General features: G+C 36.9%; 1 protein-coding gene across 3 annotated transcripts in view; it reads right to left on the bottom strand.

The window, feature by feature from the left end:
* Positions 1-20,009, bottom strand: part of AGL (amylo-alpha-1, 6-glucosidase, 4-alpha-glucanotransferase) — a 79,792-nt gene that overhangs the window by 21,105 nt on the left and 38,678 nt on the right. For all 3 annotated transcript variants that reach the window (XM_060202138.1, XM_007528582.3, XM_060202137.1), the window contains exons 14-26: positions 19,803-19,966; positions 19,260-19,361; positions 18,958-19,113; positions 18,698-18,848; positions 15,689-15,813; positions 15,488-15,600; positions 15,242-15,376; positions 13,397-13,527; positions 10,878-11,014; positions 10,506-10,639; positions 9,488-9,663; positions 6,446-6,548; positions 1,853-2,078 (exon numbers count right to left, since the gene is read on the bottom strand). In XM_060202138.1, coding sequence (XP_060058121.1) covers positions 1,853-2,078; positions 6,446-6,548; positions 9,488-9,663; positions 10,506-10,639; positions 10,878-11,014; positions 13,397-13,527; positions 15,242-15,376; positions 15,488-15,600; positions 15,689-15,813; positions 18,698-18,848; positions 18,958-19,113; positions 19,260-19,361; positions 19,803-19,966 — 1,853 coding nt within the window. The remainder of the gene's footprint in view (positions 1-1,852; positions 2,079-6,445; positions 6,549-9,487; positions 9,664-10,505; positions 10,640-10,877; positions 11,015-13,396; positions 13,528-15,241; positions 15,377-15,487; positions 15,601-15,688; positions 15,814-18,697; positions 18,849-18,957; positions 19,114-19,259; positions 19,362-19,802; positions 19,967-20,009) is intronic.

Genomic DNA, 20,009 nt, shown 5'->3' with positions numbered 1-20,009 from the left:
GCTCAGGGGAAAAAAGAAAAAGAAAAACTAGTATAGCCACAGGCCCTTTGGAATATAACTAAAATATGCCTACTAAGTATCTACAAAACGGAGGACCCCCCCCCCCCCCAACTCTTCATCTGCACTATTCTAGCCTTTAGGTCCATGATTGGTCAACAATTTGTTTGGCTTTGTATGTTAACTCTCTTTTCAGATGCACCAGGTTCCAGATGCTAATATGATGCTGACCAGACTTCCCTGGACAGACAACCCCACCAATGTGTCCTGGAGCTCTGCTTCCCCAGAGCGCTTCCCCACTAGGGAAAGAGAGAGACAGGCTGGGAGTATGGATGGAACAGTCAATGTCCATGTTCACCAGGGAAGCAATTACATAAGCCAGACCTTCCACCTTCTGCATCCCACAATGACCTTGGGTCCATACTGCCAGAGGGTTAAAGAAAAGGAAAGCTATTGGGGGAAGGGATGGGATACAGAGTTCTGGTGGTGGGAACTGTGTGGAGTTGTACCCCTCTTATCCTATGGTTTAGTCAATGTTTCCTTTTTATAAATAAAAAATAAAAAAAAAAGAAATTACATTTTTTGGACTAGGGAGATAGCATAATAGTTATGCAAAAGACTTTCAACCTGAAATTCTGAGGTTCCAGGTTTAATCTCTAGCACTGCTTTACCACTTGTGAAGCTTTCCTCCTGCAGCTGGGGACCGGGGACTTGAACCCACGTCCTTGTGCAGTATAACATGTGCACTAAACCAGGTGCACCACCACTGGGCCCCCCTCATTTTTTCCCCCCTACCAGAGCACTGCTCAGCTCTTGCTTACAGTGGTGCTGGGAATTAAACCTTGGACCTTTTGTTCTGCAGTCATGCATGTCTTTTGGCATAACCATTATGTATCTCTCCAGCCTCTACTCATTTTTTGAATGATTTACTTGAGAGAAACACAAAACAGATAATGATTCTAGCATACACAAATCCAAGAATCAAACTTATTTTTAAAATGATTTATTTATGGGAAAGAGAGACAGAGAGAACCAGAGAATGACTCTCGTACGTCCAATTCTGAGTAGAAAACTTGGGACCTCATTTCCTCTGCCTTTTCCACGGTACTACTTCCTGGGCCCTACTTACCTTTTATAATTCTGTTAAGGGGAAATTTTACCTTCTTCCTGAAGCCCGCCTTGAAGTCTACCTTCTAGATAATCTCTCTCCCCTGAGGAGACCGAGCAGTTTCCATACAATTTCTTTTTGCAGTGACCAAATTATGTTCATATTTTTTTCTACCGTGTTGCAAGTTCTTAAGTATGAAGTTAGTCTTATATTGACAAAATATTTGTTGAATTGGTACCAGCAGGTCTGAGGAAATTTTAAGATTGGGATTTTTCAAAAACTTTTTTTTTTTTTAAGAATTTATTTATTCATGAGAAAAATAGGAGGAGAGAGAGAAAGACCGAGACATCACTCTGGCACATGTGCTGCCAGGGATTGAACTCAGAACCTCATGGTTGAGAATTCAATGCATTATCCACTGCACCACCTCCTGGACCACAAGATCAGGATTTTTAATTACATGCATTTTTATATTAGAAGACAGAAATTATTTCGAACCCCGGCTCCCCACCTGCAGGGGAGTCGCTTCACAGGCGGTAAAGCAGGTCTGCAGGTGTCTATCTTTCTCTCCTCCTCTCTGTCTTCCCCTCTTCTCTCCATTTCTCTCTGTCTTATCCAGCAACGACAACAACAATAATAACTACAACAATAAAAAAAACAAGGGCAACAAAAGGGAATAAATAAATAAAATAAATAAAAATTAAAAAAAAAAAAAAGAAGACAGAAATTATTTATGAATAATTTTACCAATATGCCAGCAGACAAAGGAGCAGAGTCATCTGTAGGATACATTCTGGAAACTGGGCACTTAAGAATGTCCAGACCATTTGGAGCCATTTTGCAGTAATCTTGAATACACTGTAGCCACCACCATACAGCATCCCGACAATTGTATCTGGCATAAGTTCCTTCACCAAGTAGATTAGGGATGAGCCCATGTCTCAGGGTAGCAGCATACGCTAAAATAATATTCCTACAACAACAAAATTATGTGATTCGTTTTATATGGCAGCAGCCATTTAAAAGATTGACAACAAAAAAGGAACTTTATAAGCGTTACATTTGATGATGGCTATTACTTTGGATGCACTTCTGTCCTTAATTCTTTGTATGTTCAGACAGAATTGAGTGATGATATATTAGAACAAGTGCCGAGTTTAAAGTCAGAATTCTTGACCCTCACCCTGGCTTTTTCTCTAAAAATCTGTTAACTTTACCCTTGGTGGAACAGTTTTTTCCTTTTCTTTTTATTATTTTTTTATTACCATTGGGGTTATCACTGGACTCAGTGCCTGCACGACAAGTCCCACTCCCAGTAGCCATCTTTCCTTCCTAACCCCCATCTTTTTTTATGAGATAGGACAGGAAGAAATTGAGAGGGAAGGAGGAAATAAAGAAAAAAGAGAGACACTTGCAGATCTGCTTCACTACTTGTGAAACTTCCATCTCTGCAAGTGGGGACTGAGAGCTCAAACCCAGTTCCTTGTGCATGGGAAAGTATGGAATCAGTCAGGTGTGCCACTGTCCAAATCTTGAAAGAGATTTTTCAACAGGGGCTGGATTGGTGATCTTTTTATTTATTATTACTATTATTATTATTATTATTATTATTATTTAACTCTCTCATAGCTCTCAGTTTAAAATTCTTGATATTTCAAACTCTAAGTAGCCAAAACCATAAACTTTATCATTTTGTTTTTAAAAATGATTTCTCTTCTTTAAGGAGAAAAGGAGAAGTCAGAGAGGCTAGAGTATCACTCTGGCATATGTAGTATCAGGCATGCAAGTACCATGCTCTTCTCATTGGACCATATTCCTGGCTGCAAACATTTACTGTTTTAAATAGAAGATACCAAAACCAAAACAAGAATTTAAGAAATTGGCAAAAGCTATTTTACAAAAAAATTCCCTTTTAAGAACAAGTAGAAGATGACTTTGTAATTTAAAGATACTGTCTCATTTAAACTGTATTCTATTGCTATATACCAAATGACAACACAATTTCTAAGATAGAGCATAAATACAAGAAACAAGAATGAGGTTTCAATACTAATGTTGCTTTTATCTGACCTTAAAAAAAATCATTACAATTATTAAATATTTAGGCCTCAATGCTTTCTGACCAAACCTTCCCAACATTTACTAACTCTAAATTTCAGATTAACCTCCATATCTCAAGTAACAGTGCAATAGGCAACCTTTCATTTTTTGCTGTATAAAAGTGTGAGTATGGAGAGTGACACCAAATTAACACATGCTCAGAGTGCTAGCAATTGTAACCATCCAGAATAATATGCTACATAGCAAAGTTGACTAATAAGATCCTTTCTGGGTGGGGGAGACAGCACAGTTGTTATGTAAAGAGATTCTCATGCCTGAGGTTCCAAAATTCCTGATTCAATCCGCATAACCACCATAAACCACAACTGAGCAATGTTCTGGTTTAAAAGAAAGAAAGAAAACAAACAAACAAACAAAAGAACTCTTTCCATAAGTACCTCTACAAAAGGAGGAAATAGGATTATCAGTGAGTCAGATGCTCATTAAACTGATTTTCTTACATTTATAAATTTACCTTACAATTGTTTGATGCATCCTACACAAAGGAATGTGAATGAAACTGATTCAGGCTAAGTGAATGGAAAATAGATATATAGATATATAGATATGTTCCCTTACCTCTAGTTTAAGAGGAAATGATTTAAAGGTCTGGGAGAATAGAGATTCTCAGGGTAAAGGGAACTGTATCCCTGAATCACTCTGTGAAAAGCTGTTTGTTAAACACTCATATAAAACTAGAAGCAAGAAAAATATTTTCTTTGTAAGAATTCACCAAGCATAAGAGGTCACAATCTATAGCAACTAGCACTACTTTAGCAAATATGTTATTCTCTGGAAATCATCAAGGGCCCTCCTCAATCGCTATCAAACAGGCCATGGCCGGTGCGCCGCTATGTTCCATCGCTGGGGAGCCAGAGACGACCCGAACTGCCCCTGCGGCTACAGACAGACTATGACCCACATAGTCAACGACTGCCACCTCTCCAGATTCAAAGGAGGTCTCGAAACTTTACATCAGACTCAACCTGACACTGTTGACTGGCTACGGAAGAAGGGAAGAAGGGCAAACGCTAGAAGAAGATCAAGGTCAGGATCAAGCAACCTTTTTTCTTAAAGGACCACGGCATAACATGCGAGGCACTGTTAAGCATAAATGATCTCAGTTATGTATTGGTAATTTTTTAAAAAAATGAATCTTTAAAAGTTAAATTATTCTCTGCTCATAGGTCATATAAAATGTGACAGGTCACTGTCTGCAGACCTGTGATCTAGGTAGGCAGTTATGTATAAAATTGGAAGCAGAAATCTTTGACAGTACATACAAGTGATAATTTGGAACCCTGGTAATATAAAAAATAATAATTAAATCCAAATTTATGAATGTGTAGGGTGTGGAAGGCACTATTTTTAAAAAATTTATTTAAGGTGGAGGGTAGATAGCATAATGGTTATGCAAACAGACTCTCATGCCTGAGGCTCCAAAGTTCCAGGTTCAATCCCCCACACCACCATAAGCCAGAGCTAAAGAGTGCTCCGGTTTAAAAAGAAATATATATATATATATATATATATATATATATATATATATATATATATATATATATATTTATTTATTTTTTGTTGCCCTTGTTTTATTATTGATGTTATTGATGTCATTATTGTTGGATAGGACAGAGAGAAATGGACAGAGGAGAGGAAGACAGAGAGGGGGAGAGAAAGATAGACACCTGCAGACCTGCTTCACCGCTTGTGAAGCGACAGCCCTGTAGGTGGGGAGCTGGGGGCTCGAACCCGGATCCTTACATTGGTCCTTGCGCTTTGTGCCACCTGTGCTTAACTCACTGTGCTACAGCCTGACTCCTGAAGGCACTATTTTACACACTTTTAACTATAAAAGTTAATTTAATCCTCAACAACTCTATGAGGAAAGTGTTATATCCATTTTAAAAAGAACACAAAGAAATAAGTAACATGCTACTTGGTATTTTGTAACCAGGGCTATAACTTTATAGTCTGACCCAAGTTTTCAAACACTACATTCTGATGAATGCCAATTCTCTAACTCCTATTTCTTTTTTATTATCTTTTTAATTTATTGGATAGAGACAGCCACAAGTCAAGAGGGGAGGGGTGTGCCAGCACCAGGATGGCCGAGTGGTTAAGGCGTTGGACTTAAGAGGGGAGGGGTGGTGGGTAGAGAGGTAGAAAGAGACACCTGCAGCACTGCTTTACCACTCACAAAACTTCCCTTCTGCAGGTGGAGACCGGGGACTTGAACCTGAATCCCTGCACCCTGTAACGTGTGCTCAACTAGGTGTACCACCACCAGGCCCCAATTCTAATTTCTTAATCACAGCTACATAGGAGCATTTGGGGGAAGAAGACAATCTCCCAAATTCCTAGAGTTCCACGATGGCCACTTAAGTCAGTAAGAAAAGGTCTGGTTGTATTAGGTTATCAGAGAGGAACATAATACATTTCAAAATTTCTTTTAAATTTTCAATTAAAAATCCAAGATAAAACATTTATCATTTGAAAAGGCAAACTTAACATTATTTATCTTATAGAGCAGAGCTCTCAAACTTTAGCTACGGCTGCTGAGCATTACTTCCAGCTGTGGAATTTGCCTTACCAATTTTGTTCTTCCTACCCCCAGGTTCAGAATCAGAGAGACTGGTATAGTAACCATCTTTAAGAAACTCTCAGAAGATGATGGAATACACTTTGAGTGGCACCATTGTAGAGTTTTTCCCTAACATTCAATAAATTCATTTGTATTAATTATTGTAACATAAAAAGTATCATTTTGGTCTAGAAAACATAAAACTGGAGGTTAGGAAGACAACAAGCAGAAGTAAACTTGACATAATTCTTTGTACATGACAGTCAAGAGGCAGCAATGCTTTTCATTGTAGAGGAATAAAATTTTTTTTCTGGAGTCTGAATTCTTACACTTAATTCAGGCATAGAGATTTTATTCTTCAGTGAGTGATATTATCTCTGTTTTTCTTTCTTTCTTTTTGCTTTATTGAAATAAATAAGCAAATGCTTAATATAACCTGATCTGTAACACATAAAGAACCACAACTCAGTAATATTTATGATTGTCAACTTCAATTGAAATACTACATTCTTACTAAGAGAATGTATCAAAAACAAAAAACAGAACTACTAAGAAAACCTACCTCTCAAATATTGGAAAGAGATGACTAGGAATGTTTAAAAAGCATTTGAAAATGAAACAAAAATGTGAATTGTAAGTTTTTAAAGATTTCCTACCTGGCCTCTAAATAGCGTCCAGTGATCAGCAGTATGCCTCTAAGTGCAATAAAAGTATCCCTTCCCCAAGAGCGGAAAAGGCCTGAAGAAAAATGAGGTAGACCTAACAGAAAACCAAGGACAGTGTTAATCTTAATAGTTATTACTACCACAATAACTATAGTACATACATGCATATGAATGCCTTTATTACAGATTAGCAGCTGACTATCCCTCTCATTTAGGGGATAAGAATGTTATGGATGAGGTAGAGAGCAAACCTCTAAAATTATCTGCAAGATATGCCTATACATACATTAACTTTTTTGTAGTACAGAGTCACTATAATTCTTATTAAATTCTTACAGAAATCTGCGACCCAATCTTTTCAATTATCAGAAACATTTACACACACACACACACACACACACACACACTCACTCTTCCACTATTGTCAACAAAGACAGATATTTTTTAAATTTATCTTTTAACTTCTTTATTGGGGAATTAATGCTTTACATTCGACAGTAAATACAATAGTTTGTACATGCATAACATTTCCCAGTTTTCCATATAACAATACAACCCCCACTAGGTCCTCTGTCATCCTTCTTGGGTCCAAAGACAGGTAATCCTAACCTTGGCATTTACTTTACACATTATCCCTAAATTTATTTGCCTAAATATCTATCTGCATAGCCTCCCACCTTCTTTTTCTCCACAAATTTAGCTTCCTTTTTTTTTTTTTTAATCATTTTATTGAGGGGTTTAGTGATTTATAGTACAGTTGTTGATGCATGGGTACAATTCTCATCTCCCTGTGATAGGTGTCTCCAAAACACTTTTACCCCCCAAAGTAGGTACTCCTACATCATCATTGGGGCCTCCAGGCACCCCTTCCTGTTCTCCCTCCCCAAAGTCCTTTACTTTGGTGCAATGTACCAAATCAAGTCTAAGTTTTACTTTGTGTTTTCCCTTCTGGCCCTTCTTAAATTCTACATTATGAGTGAGATCATCATTCTCTTTCTGGCTTATCTCACTTAACATGATTACTTCAAGCTCCACCCAAGATGAGGTGAAAGAAGATGACTTCTAAGCAGTACTCTGTTGTGTATGAATATTATTACTTTCTTAGCCACTGATCTGCTGTTGGATATCTGGGTTTCTTACAAGTATTATCTACCTTTTTATTAAAGTATGGGCTATAGAAAGAACTCCCTTGCAGGACTGGGCAGTGACACACCCAGTAGGGCATATAAATTACCATGTGTGAAGACTTAGGTTTAGGTTCCTAGTACCCACATGCAGGAGGGGGAGTTTCAAAAGCAACATTGCAGATATATCTGTTTCTTTTCCTCTCCATCTCTCCCCCCTTCCCTCTACTCTTAATTTGTCTCTTATCAGATAAAACAAAAATGAAAAAATGAATGGTGGGGTTGTTCTGCAGGTGTCAAGACACAGCAACAACTCAGGCAAAACTTTGGGATGAGAGAAATATATCTCTGAAGGCCTATTTATCAACTTACATTTTTAGTGTTTTACTTTATGTTGTATCTGACGTGAGTTAAACACTTATAAATTATATCAGTATATCACTTAAGATGTCTGTGTATCTACTGGGGGTGTGCATAACAAGATTGTTGACATCACTGTTTCATGCAACAGGTTTTTAAATAGTAGACTTTAAAACCAAACTCTACATATTTTTCATAATGGCCTAAAGTTTAATTATATGAGCACCTATTTGCATTAATTCATACAGGAAATATAAGTGCCAGAGGATATCACATATCTGAGTGAAAATATAAAGAATTTATAATTGAAATATTAAGAAGATTCATTTTATTTTTTAAATATAAAGTTAATTTCTTTTTTAATTGATTGGTCCCACCACCTCTTTTATTATTGGCACAAGTAGACATAAATTTAAGGGTAAGGGTGCATGTTGTTGAGTGCACTCATTATAGTGCATAAGGATCCAGGTTCAAGCCCCTAACCCCAACCTGTAGGGAGAAAGTTTCACTAGTGGTGAAAAAAAATGCTGCTCTTTCCCTATCTCTTCCTTCCCTGTAGACTTCTCTCTGTCTCAATCTAAACAGTAACATAAATAACAATAAAAAATAAAATTAACAGTAATAGGATACCATACAAACAATGCTAGTACTTTCATCAAGCAACTGAATATTTTTTGGTTTAGTTTGAAATATTCTAATTTTCAGTGTTTTCAAGTATCAAGAGATTTTCTAGCGAGGTAGTTCAAAGTATTTCAGTGCAATAAAACTTCTAATACAAATTTGTTCACCATTTGTTTTGTAACTTATGGAGGACTTTGAGATAAACTCTTGGTAATTAAAAGATTAGGGTAGTTTTTAAAAATTGTTACAATATAAAATAATGAAAAAAGGGAGTAAAAATATATCTGATTTAAAAGTACAGTATGTGAAGAGTTAGAAAAAAATATACAGAATAAAGTCAATAAAAAAAGCAAGGATAAATAAATGCCTGACAGTGCTCATAGTATAGTAATAATATTTACACATGTATATTAATGACATTTTACTAATAGTAACATAAAACTGAAATACTTAATAGCCCATTTATTTATGCAATGGACTTTCAGGTCTGAAGCATCAAAGGTCCCAGGTTAAAACCCTGACACAAGTATAAGGCAGAGCTTTGCAGTGCTTGGTCAAAAAACAAAACAAAACAAAACAAAACAAAACAAAACAAAACAAAACAAAACAAAACAAAACGGGAGTTGGGCGGTATAACGCAGTGGGTTAAGCGCACGTGGCGCAAAGCGCAAGGACCAGTCAGGATGCCAGTTCAAGCCCCCGTCTCCCCACCTGCAGGGGAGTCCTTCACAGGCCGTGAAAAATGTCTGCAGGTGTCTCGCTGTCTCTCTTCCTCACTATCTCCCCCCTCTCAATTTCTCTCTCTCTATCCAATAACAAATAAATAAATACAGTTTAAAAAAACAAAACAAAACAATCAACCAACCATCAAGAAAGCAAACAAGATAATTTGCCCAATACTGACTTACCCATGTACAAAATTTCTTACCTGCAGCTATGGACACACAGCACTGCTCCTTTTCCTTTGTGATTTCATTGAGCCTATATGGTATATCCGTAAGAGAAGGTGAAAGAATTGGCAGAGAAGGGAATTTTCCCACTCCACACATCTGAACGGAACCTAATGCAAGATGCTTCACAAATGTAGAGCCATTCTGAACAAAACTGCAACAGAAGTTAGAAAGTTTACAATATTATTTATAGATATCACAAAAAATAGTAGATCTTTTTAAAAAGTTTACTGGGGTTAGAATACTTGAGATCTACCCTCTGGGCAGATGTTTAAACATAAAATATAATATTGTTATTTGTAGGCACAATGCCCCACAGCAGATCTCTGGAACTTACTGACTTTGCTTAAGTAAAATTTTATAATCATGGATTAAAGTTTTTTTTTTTTAACAATGTTATTGTAGTAGGTTTCCCTCCTTCAAATAATCTCTCTGTGCGAATGTGCAATAATGGAAAAAATAGTAACTTTAGGTTTCAGAACTGCTTACATTTCACCCAATATTTTAATTGTTTTTCTGTCCAAGATCTGCTGCTAAGAAATAAATAGTAGGATTGCAGTTTTACTCTTTCAAAAATTTTGTCCCGGTCAATTATTTTTGCTCAAATCAAGTGTGACTGTTCACTGTTATATTCCAATCTGTGGTTTCATTTCAGTGAAATTTACTTTTCAAGAAAATTTTTCTATATTATATAGCAGTAAATTTTTTCTTTTAATGATAAATTAGAAAACAAAATGTGAATAATTAGATACAAATAATATGAAACAATAAAGATTTCTCATTAACATCTTCTTTTAGATCAACACATTTTAATGACTAACTTTGTTTACTGTATTCTCTAGTGTAAAGGATGTTAAACAAATTTATTCTCCATTTCCAAAGCTTTCCTATGAGTCTATGGATAAATTCTTGTTTTGGTCTTTTAAGTGTGTATAATCTCTGTGTGTATGGTTTCTGTACAAACATGCCTATTTACTCAAGCTTTGTTGGATATACCTTGACATCTGCTTCCATGCTATATCCAGAAGAGTGGTGTATGCACCAATTAATATAGCATCGAAGTAACAGGGGATAAGATAACGTGGGATCTGCTTCAGGTAGAAGAACATAGCCTGCAACCATTTACCAACCTGTCATAAAAATAATTTTAAGAGTTAATTTAGTGTGTTTACAGACTAGGTGTATTTAAGAGGAAAACTCAAACATGCAACTCTACTATCTAGAAATTTCTCAACCAGATTCCCATTTAGTAGAACCGAAATATGATCATGAAGGGAAGAAAAGGTTTTGGGTTAGAAAACAATGCACAGATTATAGCTATGCTCGTTTTTGTTTGTTTGTTTGTTTTTTCATTAGAACATAACTTACTTCAACAATGTTTCCTGATCGTGCAATTAGCCGATTACTGACATAGTCAATCATCCAGTCTCCAGATCTTAAATTATCACAAAAGGGATGGCCTAAGTCATTTTTTGGTCTTATTTCTGCCAATACAGACATTAATCCTGCAAATTCAGAGAAATATCATGTTGCATTACTGGCAAAGCAATTTGTTTCAGTTGCCTGAGCTACTGCTAATTGCTAAAAACTTAAGGTAAACACATAGACAGACACAAAGATTGCACAGCCCACAGTCTTTCTCATGGCTGGAAAAATAACAGATATGAGAATGGGCTTGAATCAAGATATAAAAACACACTGAAGGAAACTACTGTCAAAGGATCTATGCAGATTTTTCTAAGACTTCAAGTTTCTAGCACTGGTTTTCTTCTTCTGGATTTAAATATATATATTTATTCATGAGAAAGGGATTGAACATCATGCTTTATCCAAGGTGCTACTTCCCGGGCTGCTATTTTGGATTTTAATGTTATAATAATCTAAGGCAATTGACCTATCTTCCTTTGTACTAAGGAACTTCCCAGGGAAAAGCTAATATACCTTTTCATGCTACCAAGTAGCAGATTCACTAATATTCAAGCAAACAAAAACATCTATGATGACAGTAAGACTAAAGCCGGTTTTGTACTGAATCACTGAAATGTAACAAAGGATATCTGGAACTGAACAAAGTATCAAAGCTAGGTGTATGGGCATATCATGAAGCAACATTTATTTTTATCACCAGGTTTATCACTGAGGCTCAGTGCCTATATGACTCCATCACTGTTTTCCAGAAAAAGTGTTTTTTTTTTTTAATAAAGAGTGAGAAATAGAAGGCGAGAGGGAAAGAGAGGAAGAGATAAGAAGAGACACCTGCCACACTGCTCCATCACTTGTGAAGCTTCCCCTCATCTGATGGGGGTGTTGAGTGTTGAATCTGCGTTCTCACACACAAAATGTGTACTCTACCAGGTGCTCCACCACATGGCCTTACATTTATTTATTTAATTTTCTTTTATTACAAGAGAGAGAGGGAGGGGGAGGGGGTGAGAGAAAAAAATATGAATTACATGAGACAGAGGGAGAAAGAGAAGCCAGAACACTACCCCAACACATGCAGTACCAGGAACAGACTAGGGACTTCAGGCAAATAAGAGTGATCCTCCATTTCAGAAAAGGGATCTGAGAATGACTAATAAAATAAAGTCATGTGTGGAAGAGAGAAAAAGAAGTTGGAAACTATTACATTAAAGTAAAGGATTCAGGGGGTTTTCAGATCCTGGCACAAGATGGTGGAGGAGGGCCTAAGATAGGAGTGAGAGTATTTTGCAGAAAAAATGAGAAATTTTACTTATGTACGAGCAACTATATAAACTATTAATCCCCCCAATAAAAAATATTTAGACTGTAAAGCCACTCACATCCCGCTAACTCCCCACCAGCTTTGGGGGGGGGGGGTTGTTAGGGTCCTGGTGCATGATGATAAGAAAGGACCCAAGTTGGAGGTGAGTGTTTTAGTGTTTTGCAGACACCTATCACAAGGAGGTGAACAACTGCACCCATGTGTCAACAACAGCACTGTAAATCATTAATCCCATCTACCCCAATAAAATGATAAAGAATCGGAAAAAAAAAGTTGGAAACTACTTAGCTGGTTTTGTGGATAAGATTTAGTTTAGAGTGGTCATTGTAGAAATAAAAAGAAAATGTCATGCCAAAGAAAATATGGGTGGGGTGGTTTCAGAGTTATTGACTGAACTCTGAAGATGAAGAAGCAAATCCAGAAGTAGAGCCCAGGATTCCAACATGACTTAATAGCAGCATTTTTATCTTATCTATCTTTTTTTAAATTTTTATTTTTACCAGAGCACTGCTCAGCTCTGGCATATGGTGGTGCTGAGGATTGAACCTGGGAGAGTCTGTTTGCATAACCAGTATTACGCTATCTCCCCTGCCCAGGAATTTTGTTTTTTAGACAAAGTCAATGTAATTGGTCATGGATGACTTAATCTGAGAAGCCTGCTAGAAATACCTTGCGGACTGCTAGAAATACTAAACCGTCAGAAGGGGAGAGATTGGTATAAAGTTAAAAAAGAACCAAAGCAATCAATTAATTCCTATTTAGGAAGAATGAGTAAAATCCTTTAGTGAGAAGGCTATTTTAGGGAAGATAAAAGCTAAAAAAGAAACACACAAAAGCATGGTCTTTTAGGTCAAGCTGTAGTTCAACAATTAGACTAAAAGTAGAAGGGAAAGCTGCTGAAGACTGGTAACAGTAACATAGATATAATTTTACTATTCATAGCACAAGACACTTTGTGATAGAAATTAGAATGTTGGGGGCAGGGTGGAGATAGCATAATGACAAAACAAGACTTTCACGTCTGGTTCTGGCACCAAGCCCCAACAGTAACCCTGGAGGCAAGAAAATAAAGCATTACATGATCCTTAAACAACAACAACAACAAAACAAACAAACAAAACAGGACTAGCCTTATGCCTACCTTGAAGACCTGCATATTTTAGAGATGACCAGTTGGGTATGTTATAACACCCTCCACCATCTTCTTGTTCTTCTGATTCACATCGATAAAGTACTTGATTTAGCTCAGCTAAAGTTAATTTAGAGGCAATACTAAAAATTAGAACGTAAAGAGAACTGGTAAATATATTGAAATTTTACTCGTTATCAATAACAATATATTTTATGTAACTTGTCTAAAATACAACCTAAATGAAGACTTGAAATTGAATTAAAACCCAAATAGGGTGGCTCCATTCTCTCTGCTCTTAAATACTACATTCTAATAGTATACACTTGGTATTGATAAGGGTTGGTAAGAGGCTTTCTTATATAGGGCTGACAAGTTTTAATACATTCTTCCTGGAAAAATCATTCACAGTATTCAAAGCCTCAAATACACACAAATAGTCTTACACTGAATTCTATTTCTGGAAATTTGTCCTACTGTTAATGATAGCATACATGGTTAGAGTACTGACTATATGCTACGCATGTGTTAGGTACTTTATATGCATTATTTTATTTAATTCTTATAAAATATAAGAGGTAGGTACTACTACAAACCTCATCTTCTAGATGGGGAAACTGAGATAAAGAAAGTCTAAATTGTCCCAAATTACATTGGCAGTGGTGAGGTTGAAGTTAAACATGGCTCTAAATTTCAAAACGTGTATGCTTCAGTACTAAGTGGTGGCAGCTGATAAGGGAGCTGTTGGAAATGGAGTAAGCAAAGGGTTTTTGTACAGAGTAGTTAAAAATTATGGCACCAGGGCAACAAAAGGGAATGAATAAATAAATAAATAAATATATTTTTAAAAGAGTCTTTAAAAAATTATGGCATCTCCCCAGTAAAATAATTTTTAAAATTATGGTATAAGCCGTATAATAGAGTAAGACATTGGCATTTAAAAACAATATAGTAAGGAGTGTGACATATGCAACTCAGTCTCAGTTCAGATAAGCTGTGTATACATTTAAACATACAATCTGCGAGCTCATATGTACATTAACAGGTATACAGAGAACATACATAGTGGGAGAGAATGTGGATACAAGCACACATAAAAAGTGACAGAGCAAGATACTGAAATGGGGGGAGTCAGGCTGTAGCGCAGCGGGTTAAGCGCAGGTGGCGCAAAGCACAAGGACAGGCATAAGGATCCCGGTTCGAACCCCGGCTCCCCACCTGCAGGGGTGTCGCTTCACAGGCGGTGAAGCAGGTCTGCAGGTGTCTATCTTTCTCTCCTCCTCTCTGTCTTCCCCTCCTCTCTCCATTTCTCTCTGTCCTATCCAACAACGACAACAACATAACTACAACAATAAAACAACAAGGGCAACAAAAGGGAATAAATAAATAAAATAAATATTTTAAAAAAAAGATACTGAAATAGGTACTTTTCTGTTAATACTGCTCATTCTTGGATAATCCTCTAACACATGGTAAACAGAACACTCTTAAAGGTGCTTAATTGGGCTAGTGTAGCTTAGAATTTATTTATTTAATAAATTTTAACTTTTAAATTTTATTTTTATTATGTTTTTGTTTACTTATTGCATAGAGAAAGCCAGAAATTGAGAGGAAGTGTGAAGTAGAGAGGGAGGGAGGGAGGGAGGGAGAGAAAGAGAGAGAGAGATAGAGAGAGAGAGAGAGACCTGAAACCCTGTTTCACCACTTAATGAAGCTTTCTCCCTGCAGGTGGGGACCAGGAGCTTGAACCTGGGTCCTTGCACGTTGTACTGTGTGTCCTCAACCAGGTGTGCCACTACCTGGCCCCTAGCTTATCAGTTATTAAAGTGGTAAATCTATGAGATAAAGTATACTTACGAAGCAAAAGGAAGTTTTAATATCGGATCTGCATTATCAACAACAAGGCTTCCCGATTTAAAATGAGGACTAAACTGCGTCAGATGATTTCGAAGAATTCCAACAGCAACTTGTGCATGTGGATCAAGACTAACTCTGGAAATGTTGATTAAAAAATGTGAGAAGTAATTCATTCAAAATTACAGTGAATATGTGAATTCTTTTAAGTGTAGTTAAAATTAAAGAGTTGAACTATAACAAAAATACCTGAAGACAATAATACTTCCTGGAGATAAGTTTTCAAATTCTATTTCTTGGATATATTCATTGTGTCCTTTTGTGGCAATTCCAGCTTGTTTAACAATTTTACTTTCCTTAAGCTTGGGAAAAAAGTATAGAAAACCATAAGTGAGTACTTTAATATCCAAAAAATGCTAAACACAGTAGTAAGATGGCAGGCCCAAATACCTGAATATGTTCTCTAATGTCTACTGTGATGTTTGGCATTCCATTGATGAAATTTTCATTTTTTCTATAAGGTTGTGTGTTTCTTTCAATAGTTCTAGCTTCAAGAACTACTTCTTCAATTTTTCCTGGAATATGTAAAATTTTAAACAAAATTACATATCAAACTTTCTGGATTAGGGACTGTTAAGGAATTTCCAATTATTTAATTTAAATTTGAATATGAAATAGCTAACTGAAACAAGAAAACTGTCTGAAAGTAGATTATTCTACTCAAGATGTATTTTTCACATACTGATTTAGAACAAATCACAATTTTATTAACAAACCTTTACTGGAGGAGATTTCTTATTTATTTATTTATGTTATTTGCCTCCAGGGTTATTGTTGGGGTTCGGTGCCTGCACTACGAATCCACTGCTCCTGGAGGCCGTTTTTTCCCATTTTGTTGCCCTTGTTGTCGTTACTGTTATTGTTGCCATTGATGTTGTAGTTGGATAGGACCGAGAGATATCGAGAGAGGAGGGGAGGCAAAGAGGGGGAGAGAAAGACAAACACCTGCAGACCTGCTTCACCACTTGTGAAGCAACCCCCCTGCAGGTGGGGAGCCAGGGGCTCGAACCAGGATGTTTATGTTGGTCCTTGCGCCTTGCGCCATGTGTGCTTTAACCTACTGCGTTACCGCCCGACACCCCGGCAGAGATTTCTTACCAAGCAATAATGACTCAGGTCTGGGAACAATATAAGGTTCCCAATTTTAATCAGTGAGAAACTAGATTACGTGAAAAAAGACATATTAAAAAATGGAATATTTCAGAAATTAAAAAAAATGTAGGACCCTTCCCATTCTACATTCCCCCACACACACACACACAAATTAGCTCGGGTTTATGGTGGTACGGGGAACTGAACCTGGGACTTCAAGCCTTAGGCATGAGAGTCACTGTGTATAACCATTATGCCATCTACCCTGCCCTTTTTCTTTTCTTTCTTTTTTTTTTTTTTTTTTTTTTGCCTCTCGGGTTATCACTGGGGCTCGGTGCCTGCACTATGAATCTACTGCTCCTGTGGTCATTTTTTAATTTTTTTTTTGGACAGGGCAAAGAGAAATTGAGAAGGGAGGGGAAGACAGAGAGGGAGAGAGAAAGACAGACGCATGCAGACCTGCTTCACTGTTTGTGAAGTGAACACCCTGCAGGTGGGGAGCCGGGGCTCTAACGGAGATGCTTGGGCGGGTCCTTGTGCTTCCTACTATAGGCGCTTAACCTAATGCACCATAGCCCGGCCTTCAGCAACCATTTTTTCCATTTTTGTTTTTTCTTTCTATTTTATTTGATAGGTTTGAGAAGGAAGGTGGAGATAAAGAGGGAGAGAGAATGATAGATCTGCTCTACTGCTTGTGAAGTCTCTTCCCATAGGGTGGAGAGCAGGGACTTGAACCCGCATCCTTGCACATGGTAAAGTATGTAGGCAACCTGGTGTGCCGTTGCCTTCCCTCCCCACATTCTACTTTTTTTTTTTTTTTTTTTTACCAGAGCACTGTTCAGCTCTGGTTTATGGTGGTGTGGGGGATTGAACCTGAAAATGTGCAGCCTCAGGTATGAGGATTTATTTGCATAACCATGTTATCACCCCTCCCCGTCCCCCCACCAATTCTACTTTCAGTAAAATATGTACATCAAGTAAATTCAATCAATAATGATATGACTCAGGTACATGCTTTATGATTGTCAAACAAGTGACAGAAAGATAAGTGCTGTATATCCAGAGAGAGATCACTGCTTATTTAAAGAACTTTCCTAGAAAGATGTAAAGAATTCACAGGAAAGTGGAGCTAAGTCTACATGGGGAACAATGAAAGTATCTTTTTGGCTAAAATAGTTAAAAATAGAGAGAGGACAAGAAGGTAGATGAGTCTCCACTTGCAAGAGGAGGGGAAGTTTGATGAGTAGTGGAGCAGTGCTGTAAGCCACTGTTTTGCTCCTCCTACTCACCTCCCATTTCCCTCTGGATTTCTCTGTCTCTGTCTAATAAATAAATAAATAAATATGTGAAATATTTTTTAAAGGTAGATGAGTACTATGAGAGCTATAAATGTCAAACTATTTTGTCACATATATATGTAAGCATATATACATACACAAACATAATTTCATACAGTGTCATTTCATACCATTTAGTAAATAAAGCAATATAGTAAGATAACAAGACCGCTTCACAACTGAAAAAAAATGTTAACATAGAAGACTATTTCTGAAGGACCGGCATAAGGATCCTGGTTCGAGCCCAGCTCTCCACCTGTAGGGGAGTCGCTTCACAAGCGGTGAAGCAGGTCTGCAGGTGTTTATCTTTCTCTCCCCCTCTCTATCTTCCCCTCCTCTCTCCATTTCTCTCTGTCCTATATAACAATGACAACATCAACAACAACAATAACTACAACGATAAAACAACAAGGGCAACAAAAGGGAATAAATAAATAAATATATTTTTAAAAAAAGACTATTTCTGTTCAGGATTTGTCCCATGTAGTGACAATATAAATTACAAAAAATTCCAATTATTGCTCTGAACTACATCCACATTTGCAACATTATGATACATAAAATAAAAGTTTATTATAGCAGTATAACTTATTATAATATGTTGCAATCAAGATATTTTTTGCACCATTGCTACCTTTATTGACAAAAGAGTACATTTCAAACAGTGCGCAACAGTAATTTTTTTCTCTTTTTAAAATTAACTTTATTTATTGGATAGAGACAGCCAGAAATCAAGAGGGTGATAGAGAGGAAAAGAGACAGAGAGACACCTGCAGCCCTGCTTCACCACTTGCAAAGCTTTCCTCCTGCAGGTGGGGACCGGAGGCTTGAACCCAGGCCCTTGTGCACTGTAATATGTACACTCAACCAAGTGCGCCACCACCCGGTCCCTGTACAACATTAATTTTTATGCTTGATCTTAACCAAAAGGCTGAGAAGTGATACAACAATACTTTTTAAATTGTATTACCGGGAATACACATTTGAGGCACTTCTTTGCTGTAAAATGAAGTCTTGGGATTCCTGAAAGCAGTTCTAGACACAGCCACAACAGACTGATGGATACTAGGGGAGTGTCTTGTTACTGCCACTATGTCTTCATCAACCTGATCTACATACACCTGAGAGAGAGAGAGAGAGAGAAAGAGAGGACTCAGTAATATTCAAAATGGAGGGAATTAACTCTGAAACTGAACCTTAAGAAAGAAACTTAGAAACTTGATTTTGTACCTGAATAAAACCCTTAGCCCCGAGCTCTTGATGTAGTTTATTGATAGCACACCTGGCTGCAATAATTCCACTCTGGAAATTAACTTCACTTGTATTTGAGGGCTCTGCTCCAGGGTTCCATTTAGTATAAAACCGTTCTTCAGAAACTACTGAAATCTGAAATAAGTCAAATCAGTCATATATATATATATATATATATATATATATATATATATATATATGTCTTAATTACAGTGAGAACTTTTGGTAAATATGTTCAAAGTCTGGGGCCATGTGAATATTAAAGAACAACACAAACACACCTGATGAGGCACTAATTCATCATATCCCTTAGTGCTCCCACTAGCACAACAGGCCATAGAAACAATTGTGGAGCTTGGGAGAGCATCGTAGGCTGACCTATGCTAGAAGACAAGAAAAAACAAAAGTTGATTTTCTATCATTGTGAAGTACAAGGATCATTTGTAAATATATTCAATGAGATACATTACTTTTATTTATTTATTTATTTATTCTCTTGTGTTGCCTTTGTTGTTTTATTGTTGTTGTTATTATTGTTGTTGTTATTAATGTCATTGCTATTGGATAGGACAGAAAGAAATGGAGAAAGGAGGGAAAGACAGAGGGGGAGAGAAAGATAGACACCTGCAGACCTGCTTCACCGTCTGTGAAGCGACTCCCCTGCAGGTGGAGATACATTACTTTAAGACAAAAACATTCTAAACATGACCTACCATAATCATTTTTAAATATGAGGCACTATTTTGAAATATCTGAACATTGTTACTAAATAGCAAAGCAGCCTATGAAAATAAGGAAATGTAAGAAACAGATTAGATGCTTACCACAATAGGACATTCATTGTCGTGGGTAATGTCCATAAACAGGGCATGTGCAATAGCTGGCATTAAAGGCCTCAAACAGGGCTGAACAAAGGATCCCACAGGTTCTCCTCCATATCGGTAAACTAATCTGCCCTCTTCATGACTATTATAGGCACTCATAGCCTCTACAAAAAGAGAATATCTAACAACATTATTACTGTCCAAGAA

Source organism: Erinaceus europaeus, chromosome 11 (assembly GCF_950295315.1).
Source record: "Erinaceus europaeus chromosome 11, mEriEur2.1, whole genome shotgun sequence".
NCBI classification, from domain to species: Eukaryota; Metazoa; Chordata; class Mammalia; order Eulipotyphla; family Erinaceidae; genus Erinaceus; species Erinaceus europaeus.
Note: the sequence above shows the minus strand (reverse complement) of the source record. Positions and strands in the feature narration are given on the sequence as shown.